Source organism: Geotrypetes seraphini, chromosome 3, assembly GCF_902459505.1.
Source record: "Geotrypetes seraphini chromosome 3, aGeoSer1.1, whole genome shotgun sequence".
NCBI lineage: Eukaryota > Metazoa > Chordata > Amphibia > Gymnophiona > Dermophiidae > Geotrypetes > Geotrypetes seraphini.
Window position 1 is genome coordinate 381,801,712 of NC_047086.1, and position 15,882 is coordinate 381,817,593.

Sequence of the window (15,882 nt, forward strand, 5' to 3'; positions counted from 1 at the left end):
AGGTTGTTTTGGGATAAATTAGTGTTTTATTTGGGATATATATAAACTTGTGCTACTGTTGATTTTCCTGTATTAAACAGGTATTCCCTAGATGTGGGCTAGGCATTTAAATTTTTTTTTGTTTGTTTTAACTGTGAAAACCACTTAAGACGTATTCTTACAATTTACAGTACATCAAAATAAATGGCCATCTATGCCATATGGACTTAATACTAACAGACATTAAAATCAGCCATGGCTTCCTCTTGGGGACACAATGAATACTTCTTACCTGAAAGAGGTTAAGCGCACTGACAGCTGCATTATCCAGCCTCATATACTGGCTCAGATCAAAGGTGGTAAGTTCAAATTGTCCAAAGTTAGATTCATCAGATAACAGTTCCAAGTATTTGATCACAGCAGACAATGAAGACATAGCAACCTAAGATGACGACAGCAGTGTCAGTTATGGTCTGGCAGGCTTTGATAATGTTAGGACTTATACACTAGTCACAGTGCATACTGCAAATGATTTCAAGAGACCTAGAATCTTCAAAAACAAAAAGCAGCCATATTGCAACCTACCTCCACCACCCACCTAACCCCCGAGATTTAGGAGAAACGCATTTGAATTGTAATTGTTTTCATTTTATTTGGATGCTGATCTGACATAGTGGTTAAAGCTACAGCCTCAGCACCCTGCTCATGCTGCTCCTTGTAACCCTGGGCAAGTCACTTAATCCCCCCATTGCCCCAGGTACATTAGATAGATTGTGAGCCCGCTGGGACAGACAGGGAAAAATGCTTGAGTACCTGAATAAATTCATGTAAACCATACTGAGCTCCCTTGGAATAACAGTACAGAAAACTGAATAAATAATAGTGTGAAAAGTTTCAGCCTTTGATAACCAGAGCTGGTATTGTGATGTCATAAAGCCTAATTCCACCAATGTCTAAGAGCCAACTTCATCAGTGATGTCACAATGGCTTTATTGTCCTATACTTTGCTCACTTTTATCAAAATTTGATTTCTAGAGTGGTGCAGTGATTAAAGCTACAGCCTCAACACCCTGAGGTTGTGGGTTCAAACCCACGCTGCTCCTTGTAACCCTGGGCAAGTCACTTACCCCCCCCCCCCATTGCCCCAGGTACATTAAATAGATTGTGAGCCCGCTGGGACAGACAGGGAAAAATGCTTGAGTACCTGAATAAATTCATGTAAACCATTCTAAGCTTCTCTGGGAAAAACAAATTATTTATTTATTAATTAATTAATGATGATCCTTTCTTTTAATGTGTTTTTATTATATACCGCTTTGATCCACTTGTTGGAAAACACGGTATATCAAATTTAAATAAGCCATAAAAGCAAACCATTATCAACCATACAATCAAAGCTAAAATCTAAAAAAGTGAGAAAAAAAAACTTTATGGGTGGTTCTTGATTAATCTATTTATATTGGCTTGGCTGTTTTAAGAAGTACTAGCTGATGCCCCGGCGTTGCACGGGTATTTAATTATAGCAATAACACTGTAAATGGATTCAAATAAAGATACTTTATAGTGGTGAATGAAATTATTTTTTTACAGCTTTATAAAAAGTACAATATTCAAATTATAATGTGAAATATTTGACAAAATGAATACAATACAACTAACACAAAACTTGATTATAAACAACATTTTTAGTTTCACCTCCAGGAGCAAGAACATATAAATTCTTGGGTGAAGAGACCCCCAGAACATATCACCCCAGTTAGTGAGGGATCTGCATACCAAGTTTCGTTCAAATCGGTCAAGCCGTTTTAGATTTACTGTGAGAATGGCAGCTTTTTACATTTTTTCCATTGACGTGAATGGGTGAAATCTGATTTTCAGTTTGTAGCTCCGCCCACGTGTGCAGGGGGGCCGCGAGACCCCCAGAACATATCATCCCAGGTAGTGAGGGATCTGCATACCAAGTTTCGTTCAAATCGGTCAAGCCGTTTGTGAATTACTGTGAGAATGGCAGCTTTTTACATTTTTTCCATTGACATGAATGGGTGAAATCTGATTTTCTGTTTGTAGCTCCGCCCACGTGTACAGGTGGGCCGCGAAACCCCCAGAACATATCACCCCAGGTAGTGAGGGATCTGCATACCAAGTTTCGGTCAAAGGGGTCAAGCCGTTTTTGAATTACTGTGAGAATGGCAGCTCTTTACATTTTTTCCATTGACATGAATGGGTGAAATCTGATTTTCTGTTTGTAGCTCCGCCCATGTGTACAGGTGGGCCGCGAGACCCCCAGAACATATCACCCCAGGTAGTGAGGGATCTGCATACCAAGTTTCGTTCAAATCGGTCAAGCCGTTTTTGAATTACTGTGAGAATGGCAGCGTTTTACTTTTTTTCCATTGACATGAATGGGTGAAATCTGATGTTCTGTTTGTAGCTCCGCCCACGTGTGCAGGTGGGCCGCGAGACCCCCAGAACATATCACCCCAGGTAGTTGGAATTACTGTGAGAATGGCAGCTTTTTACATTTTTTCCATTGACATGAATGGGTGAAATCTGATTTTCTGTTTGTAGCTCCGCCCACGTGTGCAGGTGGGCCGCGAGACCCCCAGAACATATCACCCCAGGTAGTGAGGGATCTGCATACCAAGTTTCGGTCAAAGGGGTCAAGCCGTTTTTGAATTACTGTGAGAATGGCAGCGTTTTACTTTTTTTCCATTGACTTGAATGGGTGAAATCTGATTTTCTGTTTGTAGCTCCGCCCACGTGTGCAGGTGGGCAGCGAGACCCCCAGAACATATCACCCCAGGTAGTGAGGGATCTGCATACCAAGTTTTGTTCAAATCGGTCCCACAGCTTTTTACATTTTTTCCATTGACTTGAATGGGTGAAATATGATTTTCTGTTTGTAGCTCCGCCCACGTGTGCAGGTGGGCCGCGAGACCCCCAGAACATATCACCCCAGGTAGTGAGGGATCTGCATACCAAGTTTCATTCAAATCGGTCCCACAGCTTTTTACATTTTTTCCATTGACTTGAATGGGTGAAATCAGATTTTCTGTTTGTAGCTCCGCCCACGTGTGCAGGTGTGCCGCGAGACCCACAGAACATATCACCCCAAGTAGTGAAGGATCAGCATAGCAAGTTTCATTCAAATCGGACAAGCCGTTTTTGCGTTGACAGCTTTTTACATTTTTTCCATTGACATGAATGGGTGAAATCTGATTTTCTGTTTGTAGCTCCGCCCACGTGTGCAGGTGGGCCGCGAGACCACCAGAACATATCATCCCAGGTAGTGAGGGATCTGAATACCAAGTTTCGTTCAAATCAGTCAAGCCGTTTTTGCGTGATCGCGGCACATACACACATACATACACACACACCTACCTCTGATTTTATATATATAGATTTTAGTTGACCTTGGTATTTAGAGACGGCTGAGGGGAGATATGATTGAAGTCTACAAAATCCTAAGTGGAGTAGAACGGGTGCAAAATGACAAAGACTAGGGGACACTCGATGAAGTTACAGGGAAATACTTTTAAAACCAATAGGAGGAAATTTGTTTTCACTCCGAGAATAGTTAAGCTCTGGAACGCGTTGCCAGAGGATGTGGTAAGAGTGGAGAGCGTAGCTGGTTTTAAGAAAGGTTTGGACAAGTTCCTGGAGGAGAAGTCCATAGTCTGTTATTGAGAAAAGGAGGAAGCCACTGCTTGCCCTGTATTGGTAGCATGGAATATTGCTACACTTTGGGTTTTGGCCAGGTACTAGTGACCTGGATTGGCCACTGTGAGAATGGGCTACTGGGCTTGATGGACCATTGGTCTGACCCAGTAAGGCTATTCTTATGTTCTTATTGTGGCTGTTATTCCCACTGATTTGGTAGTTTTTTTAAGCATTTGTAAACCATACAGAGCTCAAGGCAGAGACAGCATATGTTATGTAAAACATTTTTTTAAATGCTGAATTTTGAAGAGAAGGATGATGCAAGAAGGTAACGTGCAATTAAGGACACTGCACAGCAAATGAATATAAGAGTTAAACCATTTAAAAGCAATTGCCTTAGGGAAGAAGGTTATTCTATCAGTTTGGATTGGGGAATCTTCTCCATCCTTTTGGGACTGGAGGAATCGTTTGCATGCTCTGCTGCTGCTGGAGTGTAAAGATGCGTCTTACAGCTTACGACGGAAGCGACTCTTTCTTCGGATCTGGGATTCTTACCTTTTTTCATTATCGCCACGGGCTAGAAGTGACATTCTAAATTCCTTGTGACTTTTTCTGAGACCTGGGCTTGTTTTCCATCTTTGAGGGGCGCCAGGTATACTTCTCTTTCTCTTTCTTTCCTCTCTTTCTTCTCTCTTTCAGTGTTGGTGTTACTCCTTGTATTGGGCAGTGGGCTATCTGAGTCCAAGCCTACTGCACTATAATTTTTCCCGCTTCAGACTCGGGGGTTTGGGGAGGGGGGTGGGGTGGGTGGGATTGTTGGATCTCCTATTTTGTTTCTGATGTTTCTTTTGTTCCTGTGGTTCTGACATATTGGTCTGTTATGTGTTATTTGATAATAAAAAACGATTCAACATAAAAGCAATTGCACGCTGGCCTTATGATTTAAGGTACAGTGCTGTGTACCATAATAGAAAGGATCCAGTTATAGGTTGTTGCGCGAGGTGGGTGGTGGCATCGCCGTCACTGGTGTAGCAAATGAAGATATGATTTCACAATGCCACACCTACACTTTACCAGCTGCTGACCCAACTCCCATCTCTATTTGGCTATTTATGCCAGGGGAATCCCTCTTGTACCTGTCGCATTGAAAGAGGACTCTCGTAGTAGAGAATGACACGGGGACAAATTTGTCCTGGTCCCCGCAGGAACTCAATTTCTCCTTCCTCAATTTCCGCAGCTCCTGATTGGTAAGGCCCGACTTTAGTAAAGGAAGAGGCAGTCGGAGCATACAGCGAGCGATTTCCTTCACTCGCCGGCACTCCAGCTGCTCTCTACTGCTGCCCTCTCCAGTCTCCCCCACTTAAAACCGTATTCGCGGTTTTTCAAGATTCGCGGGGGTTCCTGGAACGGAACCACCGCAAATATCGGGGAGTACTGTATTGTTCATATGTGCAATGATTGGGTGGGTGGGTCTTGCTCTAGGGGTCCCTGGCATGGCAAAACAACTCTGGGCATATGTGGTTAAGACATTAAGAGTGTGTTCAAATTGAATATACTATTTAAAGATTATTACATCTAAGCATTAGTGATCATTTACTTTTTTACACAGAGCTTGAATGAGTTCAGGCAAAACAAAACAAAACAAAACACCCAACCCATGAAAAAGGAAAAAAAAAAAAAAAAGAAGTCAACCTGCCCACAAAGCAGAAATAAAGAACAATTTGCTCTCCCACAAATCATAAAAATTGATTACACACCATTATAACAGCAGGCCCAAACGCAGAAGTCACAGCAAAGCTATTGACATATTGACATATAAGGCAAACTTACCTGCTTTTCCATTTCTGGCAGCGCCGCGCTCGTCACCTGTTCCCCTTTCCTCGCTTTCAGCAGCCGGTTAAGATCTTGCACAGTGTCTTTAGTGGTGAATTCTCCTTTTTTCCTGTCCGTTATCAGAATGCCACCCCTTTGAACAATCTGTGGATATAAAAAAAAAAAAAAAAACCAAACCCCCCAAAAAACAACCAACCAAAGTCAAATCTTGACCCAAAGCGCATCCTAAATTCCACTACAAACTGCACCAGGTCAACAAGAAACAAAGCCTGCAAATCTATCTCCAAGCTTCTCTCATCCAAAGATTTTTTTTTTTTTTTTAATGCATATCAAATTCAAGCTTGTGAAGTTACAACTTAAAACAGCTTTATGTTATGTACTCGTGAGATCTTGACGAAGGGCATCTTAAGGAGACACAACCAAATCAATGATACAATCGACTAAATAAATATGCCACTTACAGATGTATAATGGAGTTGTGTTCCCTTCCACTCTATCCATACCCACCCATGCCTATACCTGTGCCCATTTCCTTAAAAAAACAACAACAACAACAACTTTACTGTGACTTGGACCGTTGACATAAATTATCTCAATGTAATATTTATAAAATATAGAGAGAGTCATTTCTTGTCAGTTAATTAAGTCGCTTGGGATGCTTTAGTATGATGCTCATTGGGAACTCTCTTCTATGCTTTACACGTGTACTCTCAGCTGAAATTATATGTACTGGCCTTGCTGGATTTGGTTGACATGAGACACTGGTTGTATTAGCTTATAATTAATACTATCTTCCCACTTATTAACTGTAATAAGTACAACTAGTCTGTTTCATGTTTAAGTTACCTTTTGTATATTTGCATATATGTATATTTGTATATTTATAATAATTATTTGTATACTTTGTATATTTATTTTGAAAAATAAAAAAAATTTATGGGAAACCTCCCCACCCAAAAATAAATAAATAAAACAACCACCTTTCTGAGGGGATCATATGATGCCTGTCTGAAAGATATGTTTCACTCGTTTCCACTCTCCTGGCCATTAAGGCCCCTTGGTACATTCTAGCAATCTTTGATGTCAATATCAAAAGAGTAGTAGCTGATGTCTACTAAGCTAGAGGATAAGAAATTAATCTAGATCAGCAGCAGCAGTAGTAGTTAAACTCTAAACTAGACCAATGCACAGGGACAGAAATTTCGCCCATCCCCACAGGAATCTATCCCATATTTGTTAAGATCCATTCCATCCCCACCATCAGTCTCCTCCATCATCCATCCATACCCACAGAGGCCAATGCTACGACTTACTTCTGCTCAGCCCCTCCATTTCCTCCTGACCCCAACAGCTTCCTACAATTTGGGGGGGCAGTAACCATACTGTTCAACAAATGAGTGTTCCGAACCTCAGGGCTCCTTTTACTAAGCTGCGTTAGGGCTTTAACGTGCGGAATAACGCACGCTACAATGCCCCGCGCGCTAGACGCTAACGCCAGCATTGAGCAGGCGTTAGTTCTAGCTGCATAGCGCGGGGTTAGCACACGCTAATCTGCTGCGTGCTCTAAAAACGCTATCGCACCTTAGTATAAGGAGCCCTTAATCTGGCGTTCTGGCTGCCTCTCTAGGGATTCAGAGCCTCATTCTGGCCGTCCAATTACCTCTCTCAGTGTATTCCAAGCTTCATTCCGACTATTCCCCCATGGGAATCCTGTAACAACTTCTTCCACCCCATGGGAATCTTGTGGAATTCCCACAATCCCCAGTTTACGAATGTATGTTTCTGTCATTTTAATTGATGTTTAATGAAACTGTCAGTTTGTTACCCGCCTTGAACTCTATTTATTTATTTAAAACATTTCTAATCCGCCTTTCTCCCAAGGCGGCTCACAGAATTTCCATATATAATAAAGTAAACATTTCAAATGAGACATACAATAAGCAGGGAAAGCACAGAGCAGGATAGTATAACATCACAGCTTCAACAGAACAACGTCTAAGCAAATCTCAAGTAACATCGTTCTTCAATATAGTACATAGCTTTCCAGTAATAACTCAAAACACAAGTTATATATCGACTCAAAGAAAGTTTGAATAAACAGATGGGTTTTAAGCAACTTCCTAAATTGCAAAAGATTTCCAGAAAATCTTAACATTCCGGACAACGTATTCCCACATTGGTGGTCCAGCTATGGAGAAGTAATTTTTCCCAGGCATAGGAAAAGAGAGAGCAGCTGGGAGTTTTTCAGGTGCGGGAAGAGAAGGGGGAGAAGATGTGCGTGCTGCTAATTCTGCATTGTGCAGAACTCCCCCGGGAATATAACTGCTGGTTCTCCTTGAAGTATACATGACAGCCAGACAGACAATCTACTATTCACATGGAAAGCTCCGTAAAATGATAATACTGGCATCCAGGAAGTCTCCAATTTTGTTTATTCTCTATGCGAGTCACCATCTGCATAAGCCTTGAGACACTGAATAAAAAGCCGAAAGGGAACCTTTACAATGGAAACGCCAGAGCAAACAAAAGAGTAGTACGGCAGAGATGTCCGCAGCCAAAGTTCAGATCAACCAAAACAGTCTTTGTTGATGACAGCAAATTTAGGTGTCAAAGCAATTGTGTACTTGTATCTTCAATGGTTTTCTTACTCAGCTGTTTTATCTTTGATCCACATTTTCAGCATTTTCACTATTTGTAACAAAGTAACATAGTAGATGACGGCAGATAAAGACCCGAATGGTCCATCCAGTCTGCCCAACCTGATTCAATTTAAATTTTTACATTTTTTCTTCTTAGCTATTTCTGGGCAAGAATTCAAAGCTCTACCCGGTACTGTGCTTGGGATCCTACTGCCGAAATCTCCGTTAAAACCTACTCCAGCCCATCTACACCCTCCCGGCCCTTGAAGCCCTCCTCAGCCTATCCTCCACCAAATGGCCATATACAGACACAGACCGTGCAAGTCTGCCCCGTACTGGCCTTAGTTCAATTTTTAATATTATTTTCTGATTCTAGATCCTCTGTGTATTTGTTGATGCTTTTTAAGAAGACTTTTACAAAACCAACTCTTGACAAAGACTATTCTAGCCGAAGCACTGTCAGTGTCGCGTCTACATTTGCTGCCATCAATAAAGACTGTTTTGGTTGACCTGAACTTTGGCTCTTTACAAAATGACATGGCACACAACTACTGAAGCCTGTCTGTGCTCCACTTACCTGTCTCAGTTTTCCCATATCTCCTGCAGTCTCCCCACTGGGCAGCACACATTCCTTGGGACCAATCTGAACCAGGAGAGCTTCCAGGTTGGAAAACTGATCATTGTCCGGAAACTCACACACCCCCAGCTTCCTGAGTGTTGAATCAACGTAGCCAACGCCAATTAATCTTTGCCCATCAGCAGTAGCCAGCTTAACGCCCACAACTCCAGCTGCAGTCGCCATGTTATTACTGCTAAAGAGGATCTCCTCAAACTGGGTAAGGTTACCTGGGGAAGCCTACAAGAAACTACAGGCAATCAGAACACATATACTATACAATCCACTAATCACACATTTCTCCAGATTTATTTATACAGCTGAGGATTTTTTAAACATTAGCTTTCTAATTTATCAAATATAAAATATTCTTTGACAAATTTATTTAAAATGTTTTCATCCATTTATTAGGGGAGTCAATAACTAACATATATTAATGGAATATTGTGCTTTTTTAAATTAGAGGCCGACTAAGACTGTATTCCCAGTTTCGGCTGAAACCAAAACTGCTACTAAAAATATCTAGCCACTTTCAGCCAAAACTTATCATCTGGTTTTGGACAAGGCCAAGGTTGAAACCTAAGATTTGGTTGTGTGAATCACTCAACTAGAACCCATACTAATATATAATAATATAAATAATGAAAAGACCATATTATACCTCCAAGCAAAATAGCCTCCGCACACATGGACCTCAATGAATGAAAAACTAAAAGCCACAGTGTTTTCACAATGGCTGACTTTGCACCACATTTGGAGTGATAGCTGATGTTATGTCTCCACAGAGAGGCTAATTCCTGAGGAGCTTATCACCCTAAATTAACAGACTTAAATTTTTGCTAAACGTTTGATTCAAAAGCATATAAGCTACTATGCAAGATCATAACTGCATTGTCTGCAAACAAAGAATGCAAAGAGTAGCTCCCACCCCCAGACTACCTTAAAATCCCTAGTGGTCTATGGTATAGTACAGGAAAAAGCAATTCCCAGTTTCTCTTGTCTATGTCGGTTCCATTAAAAAAAAAAAAAATGGCTGCTGTGACCTCTTGCAGCAGTCTCACAAGATTGCCATTATAGGTCACGGCAGCCATTTTGAGAGCAGAGCCATGATGGGTAGGCATGACTGGGGATCACTGCTGCCCTGTTTACATCCCTATACTGCCAGGGATTGTAAGAGATGTGTTCCTCCCCCCCCCAGGGAATACAGTTGGGTGGGGAAAAGAATTACTGTTCAGAGGGGGGAAGGAGATAGACAGGGAAACAAAAGGACAAATCACAAACACAGTCAGTTTCTGTCAAAACCATGGCCATAGTCTTCTGGCCAACACTGAAACCAGGCAAAAAAAAAAAAAAAAAAGGGTTTTGAGTTAGTTTCAGCAATGTAACCAAAATTCAGTCAGCCTCTATTTTCAATCACATATATAAAGCACAATTTAGCCCTATTCAGCTTCTTTCTTCAGCATTTTTACCTGCAGGAAAGTGCAATTATGTTTAGAAATCCCAATTTGAGTTTTTAGGTGATACTACCAACACCGCCAGTGCATAAAAAAATAATATGCAAGAGATCTATTTATGTACGATGGAACCAGTACATGCACATCAAATCTCATGCATGTTCATTATGGAAATCTTGAAAGCCCAATCGAGTTGTGGCCCTCAAGAACTGTGGTTGCCCACCCCTGGTTTAACAGATAAATTCCAGAAAACACCACTTCCTTGGCTTAGTTTGAATCCTTAACTCAGATTTTTTAGGCCTTTTCTGCACTGACATTGCCTAAAGTGACACAAACAAATATGTTCAATTTCATCAGCAAAAGTGCTCAGCAATAGCAACTGTGGCACAAACACAAAGCTAAGGTAAAATTATGTCCTTACCTGATAATTTTCTTTCCTTTAGTCACAGCAGATAAATCCAGAGACTAGTGGTTGATGAGCGTAATCTCACTAGTCTCTGGATTCATCTGCTGTTGATGACAAGGAAGGTAAAATTATGTCCTTACCTGATAATTTTCTTTCCTTTAGTCACAGCAGATGAATCCAGAGACTAGTGGGATTACGTCCATCAACCACTAGTCTCTGGATTCATCTGCTGTTGATGACAAGGAAGCAGTGATGTTTTTTGTGTCCCTAAAGAACCTTTAATTATTTTCTAGTTAATCTATAAACACCTCTAAGACTAGAAGACTTAACCCTCCTTTTACGAAGCCACGGTAGGCTTTTTTTTAAATCACCGGCCACGGCAGTATTAAGCTCCGACGCTCAAGGGGGGAGGGATATAGATTGATTTGTTTCTTGAAAGAGTATTAAGTGATGTCTTAAATATAAAATGTATTTAATTTGTATTGCACTTATAAATATTGAAAGTGAATAAAGAATTAAAAAAAAAAAAGAATTCCTACAAGCACTGGAGCTAATACTGCCATGGTTGGCAATAAAAAAAGCCTAACACGACTTCGTTAAAAAAAAAAAAAAATAGGGGGGGGGCTAATTACTGCCCTTAAAAGGTAGATGTAGAATGTAGCATATCTGTAGTAAAAAGTCATCTTCTTTTGCCACACAATCAGTGACTCTGAATTACTACATCAAAAACTTTGGTCTTACCCTCTCCTTAAGGGAAACACCACACAATAGAGAAACTGCACAAAAAAAACTCCTAAATAAGGATTCAGTGAATGGAGGATATTCTGAACATAGAAACATGACAGCAGATAAAGGCCAAATGGCCCATCCAGTCTGCCCATCCGCAGTAACCATTATCTCTTCCTCTCTCTAAGGAGAGAGGAATGCCTTCTTGAATTCAGACAGTATCTCTGTCTCCACCACCTCTTCCGGCTAAAGAGATCATAAAATGCTAAGCAGGGCTAAACTATAACTGAATTTTTTAATGCCTCTCCACTTCAAAAAACAAATAAATCAAAACAAAAAAGGGAATATAGCAAGGTAGTATGGACTCGTGGTCCATATTTGCTATCCCTTTTGATGTCTCTATATGTTACAGAAAGGCTAAAATGAAAGAAACAATCCAGCTGCTGACTATTTCAAACTGCTATGGTGATGGGCATCAACATAATGCATCTAGGAAGTCAAGAGGGAGCAAATACATGAGCATACATCAATGGAGTAAATCTCAGTACAATAAAATCGTCACACTTTCTAAGGGGTCCTTTTACTAAGCTGTGTTAGGCACTAATGCAAAAATGGCCTAATGAGGAAAGTGCTAAAGCACCATACATTAGTTTTGCATGCACACATACTAATTGTTAAATCTTTTTTTTTCTGAGAGGGCGTGTTGGGGTGCAGTGGAAGTTCTCGCACTAGCCAGTTAGCGTGCAATAATGCAGATGTGATAACTCACGTAGCAATAATTTAAGGTTAATTAATTTTCCAAAACTCGAGTTAGTAACTCCTAGAGATATGCTTAAGAGATATCTAATGGAAAATTTAGAGATATCCGAGGATTCATTACCACCATTTTCAAGGGTTTATTACTTGCCTGATAAAGAACAAAATCAACAACCAAAAGTAAAATCTTCAGATCAAGAACCTTTAAATATTTCACAGGTTTTAGAAACATCTGAGAAGGATTTAGCATCACCAGCCACTATGATTATCACCTTAGCTTTGCCAATTGACAAAACATGGTTGTTAAAACTTTACTTTAAAAATAGACAAAAAAGCTTTCTTGGTTACAAAATATTAATGTTCCCAGATCTGGCACGGGAGACGCAAAGGCGCCGCCGTGAATTTCTTCTTTTGAAACCTGGGGTTTTATCTTTGGGGGCAACTTTTTATTTGAGACATCCGTGTAAGTGTATTGTATATTATCGTACGTTTAAATATGTGTTTTTTGAACCATCACAACTGACTAACTTCGTGGCTATGTCTCGTCTGAATGTTAACAATCTTTGAGCCCTATAATTTAGAAATTGTGACCCCTATCTCAATGCTATAGCTCTCAGTTTTCTGTTATTATTACTGTTTTTTTTTTTTTCTTCGCCAAGTTTCTTTAATTCTTGGATCTTAATTTGTGGACTTGAGCATAAATAGTATAATTGTTAACTTAGGAATTATATTACTATTGTATTTGATATCCATTCTATTCTTGCTTTCTGTACAAGTGTAATACTTGAAATTTAAGTTGAAAATAATAAAAATAAAAAAAAAAAAATAATGCAGATGTGATAATTGGTTAGCACATGAACAACACAGGGACCTTTACCACCTACCAAATAGGTGGCGGTAAGTGATCCCCGTGTGGCAACATTAGCATATGTTCATTATGAAAAACTGGAGGGGAGGGGAAGGGTTGCGGCCACAGTAAAAATGGCCTCAGCACACAGGAATAAAGCTATTTGTTATCGCAATTTAGTAAAAGGGCCACAATGATTTGAATTGGGCACAGTGCACCTTAAAAACTGACCATATGTTAAAGTTATTCCATGGCAAACACACTCAATAGCCACAAGTTATTTTGTTATACTTAAAGTAGCCAACAGTATTAAAACTGTACCTTGTAAGCCAAGTACCAGTCATGCTCCTTGGATGACTTGCTGCCAGCTTTATTCCTGTAGACTTCAACTCGGTACTGACGAACCAGAAGCAGATCCTTCACAACAGACTCAAAGTTCATCTTACTGAGTACGACACTCTCAAGCTTCTTGCTCCCTAAAACAAAAAGGGACACACAATCTCCTAAATACTCGCCAAATATCAGTGTGTAGAAAACAAAGTTTTTACCATAGCAAAGCACCTGTTTACATTTTTTTTCCTTTTTTTCAATATCAATTGAATATTTATTTTTTAAAAATACCTTCAAAATATTTAACCTGTCAAAAATAATGGGGCAGCAGCGAGCAAGACATTTCAGGTCGATTGCATAAACTGTTAGCTCGGTTTAGGTGCCCCCAATGCCAATTCTATAGTGACATCTTAGCGCCAAGATTCTGCTATAGAATAATAAAGTGTTAGCACTGATGCTCCCCGGTTTAGGCGCATCCTTTTACATCACGTCAGCAGCAGATGTAAGCTGGGTGCACTTAATTCTATAAACCAGTGAATTTGCAAACTGTGTGCCGCGGCAAGATTCAGGGTGCACCGGCAGGGTCGAGTGTCACTTACGGCACTGGCACCCCTCCTCCTCCACACGAGCCTCGTCTCATTTTCACCAAGCTTGGGGCCACGTCTGGAGGGCCTCCAAGCATGCATGGACATCGACACGATATGGCCTACCTGTACACTGCCTTGCAGTTAGACACTATGGCACTTAAACACTACCTTATAGAATAGCACCTAGTAAACATAAGGATCCATAAGTCAATGGCACAATTAAAGGGGGAATTCTATATTAGGTGCTAAAAATACCAAAAATCAGAGCACTAAGCTAGTATTCTATAATGGAAGTCTGAAAGCCCAATTCATGATGTGCCTAAATTTAGATACAAATATTAAATGCCTCCTCTACAGCAGGCATAAATGTTTGAAACTAAATGCAGCATCATGTGAGCACAACTGACAGTACTATAAAGTGCCTCCTGAAATAGTTAAAACACCCATGACCAGCTCATCCCCTCCACCATCTCCCTTTGCAGTTACAGAATAGTTCCTAAATGCACTTGCAGGCATAACTGCTGTTTGCCACCATTTTGGTATGTAAATTGCTGTTGTAAAGCAAAAGTCGCATGCTGAATTGGTGCCTACCTTTTGACAAACAAAAACAATTAGGGGGTTAACCCAAATACATGAAGTAGTCCCACACTGCAGAAATTAAAACAGCTGATACCCCACCTAAATGTTGTGAACAGGCACCCACAAATGGTTTGAAAGCTATGATCATCTGGATCTGGAAAGTTATTAAACAAGGTAGAAGAAGATCAACTAAACATTAAATGGTGTATTCATATCGCCTAAAGTTACTTTTGGTTACGTTTCTGCCAAGTAAGTGGAGAACTTAATTTTCTACGTTTTATCTTAAAGCCTAACTCACTGTAGTTTTTGTAGGGCATATGAAAGCACCATTACAGATACCAAAACGCAAAGAGAGAAAACAAAGGATCCAGGAGTAACCCAAAAGTCTTCCTCCGACCAAACTGGGTCACTTGACATTTAACCACAGCTCACAGTTGGCCAGACACACAACCCCTTACCTGAGCCCAGGTATTTAACAACGCCATTAGTCTTAAACACCTCCTTTGCTGCGAACAGCGCATCACTACCGTGCACCGTGTAGTAGTCGCTTCTGTCAAATACTCGCACGGTAGTGTCCGGCTTCTCGGGCATGGAGAAATAAAATTGCAGAAATCCACTCTCCGCACTGCTGTCCAGCGACAGCTTTTCCTTAGGCTGCACCGCCATGCTGGAATCTCCCGCCACGGAATACAGAACCCAGCGGGTCAAAGGGGATGCGTCTCACCGACGCAAATCCGTGATGACGACATGACGCAACGTAAAGCGCCTTCTGACTCTGTCCAGGTATTGCTATGTACAAATTGCTGGGGACGCCTGAGCGGCCATCTTTGATTAGGGGGGTGGAATTGTTTAATATCGGTTTTCTGAATGCTATAGATCAGAGCTTCCCAAACCCTGTGTTGGGACGCCAGATTGAGTTAGGGTCACAACCTGGGTGAGCTCTCTATATGTACATCATTATTCCAGACCTGAGAAGTCTGCTTTTATTGGAAGACTCCCACTTTGACGGGTCATCTGCACTCCCAGCAGGAAGCTAGGATCTCTTGTTAAGTGATCTCCCCAGCCAGCAGCAGCAAGAAATTCCTTCCTAAAAAGCTGGAAAGTCAAGTGGGCCCACTTGCCCAACAACCCCCCTCACCACTACAAACCGACCAAGCCCCACCCAAAAAAACTAAGAACCCTAAAAAAACTGGCGTACTCCCACTACTCCCCACCCAATCACACCAACCACCAGTCCCTGCAGGGCTTTTACCTGAATATCAGATCTATGAGGAATAAATCCACACTAATCAAAGACTGGCTAACTGAAAACAACCCCGACTTTGTCCTTCTCACAGAAACCTGGTTGCTTTCAGACAAAGACATCATTATTAAAGATTGTCTACCACCAAGATTCAAGATACTCTCCCTAGCCAGAACATGGGGAAGAGGAGGAGGCCTAGCAATAATCTTCCGAGACCATCTCAATGC

At 40.9% G+C, this 15,882-nt stretch overlaps 1 protein-coding gene across 1 annotated transcript in view; it reads right to left on the reverse strand.

The window, feature by feature from the left end:
- Positions 1-15,157, reverse strand: part of MSH2 (mutS homolog 2) — a 259,559-nt gene extending 244,402 nt beyond the window's left edge. Inside the window, exons 1-5 of the mRNA XM_033936364.1 lie at positions 14,871-15,157; positions 13,238-13,392; positions 8,689-8,967; positions 5,470-5,616; positions 272-421 (exon numbers count right to left, since the gene is read on the reverse strand). Of these exons, the coding sequence (XP_033792255.1) occupies positions 272-421; positions 5,470-5,616; positions 8,689-8,967; positions 13,238-13,392; positions 14,871-15,078 (939 nt within the window). The 5' untranslated portion in view covers positions 15,079-15,157. The remainder of the gene's footprint in view (positions 1-271; positions 422-5,469; positions 5,617-8,688; positions 8,968-13,237; positions 13,393-14,870) is intronic.
- Positions 15,158-15,882: the final 725 nt, after the last annotated feature.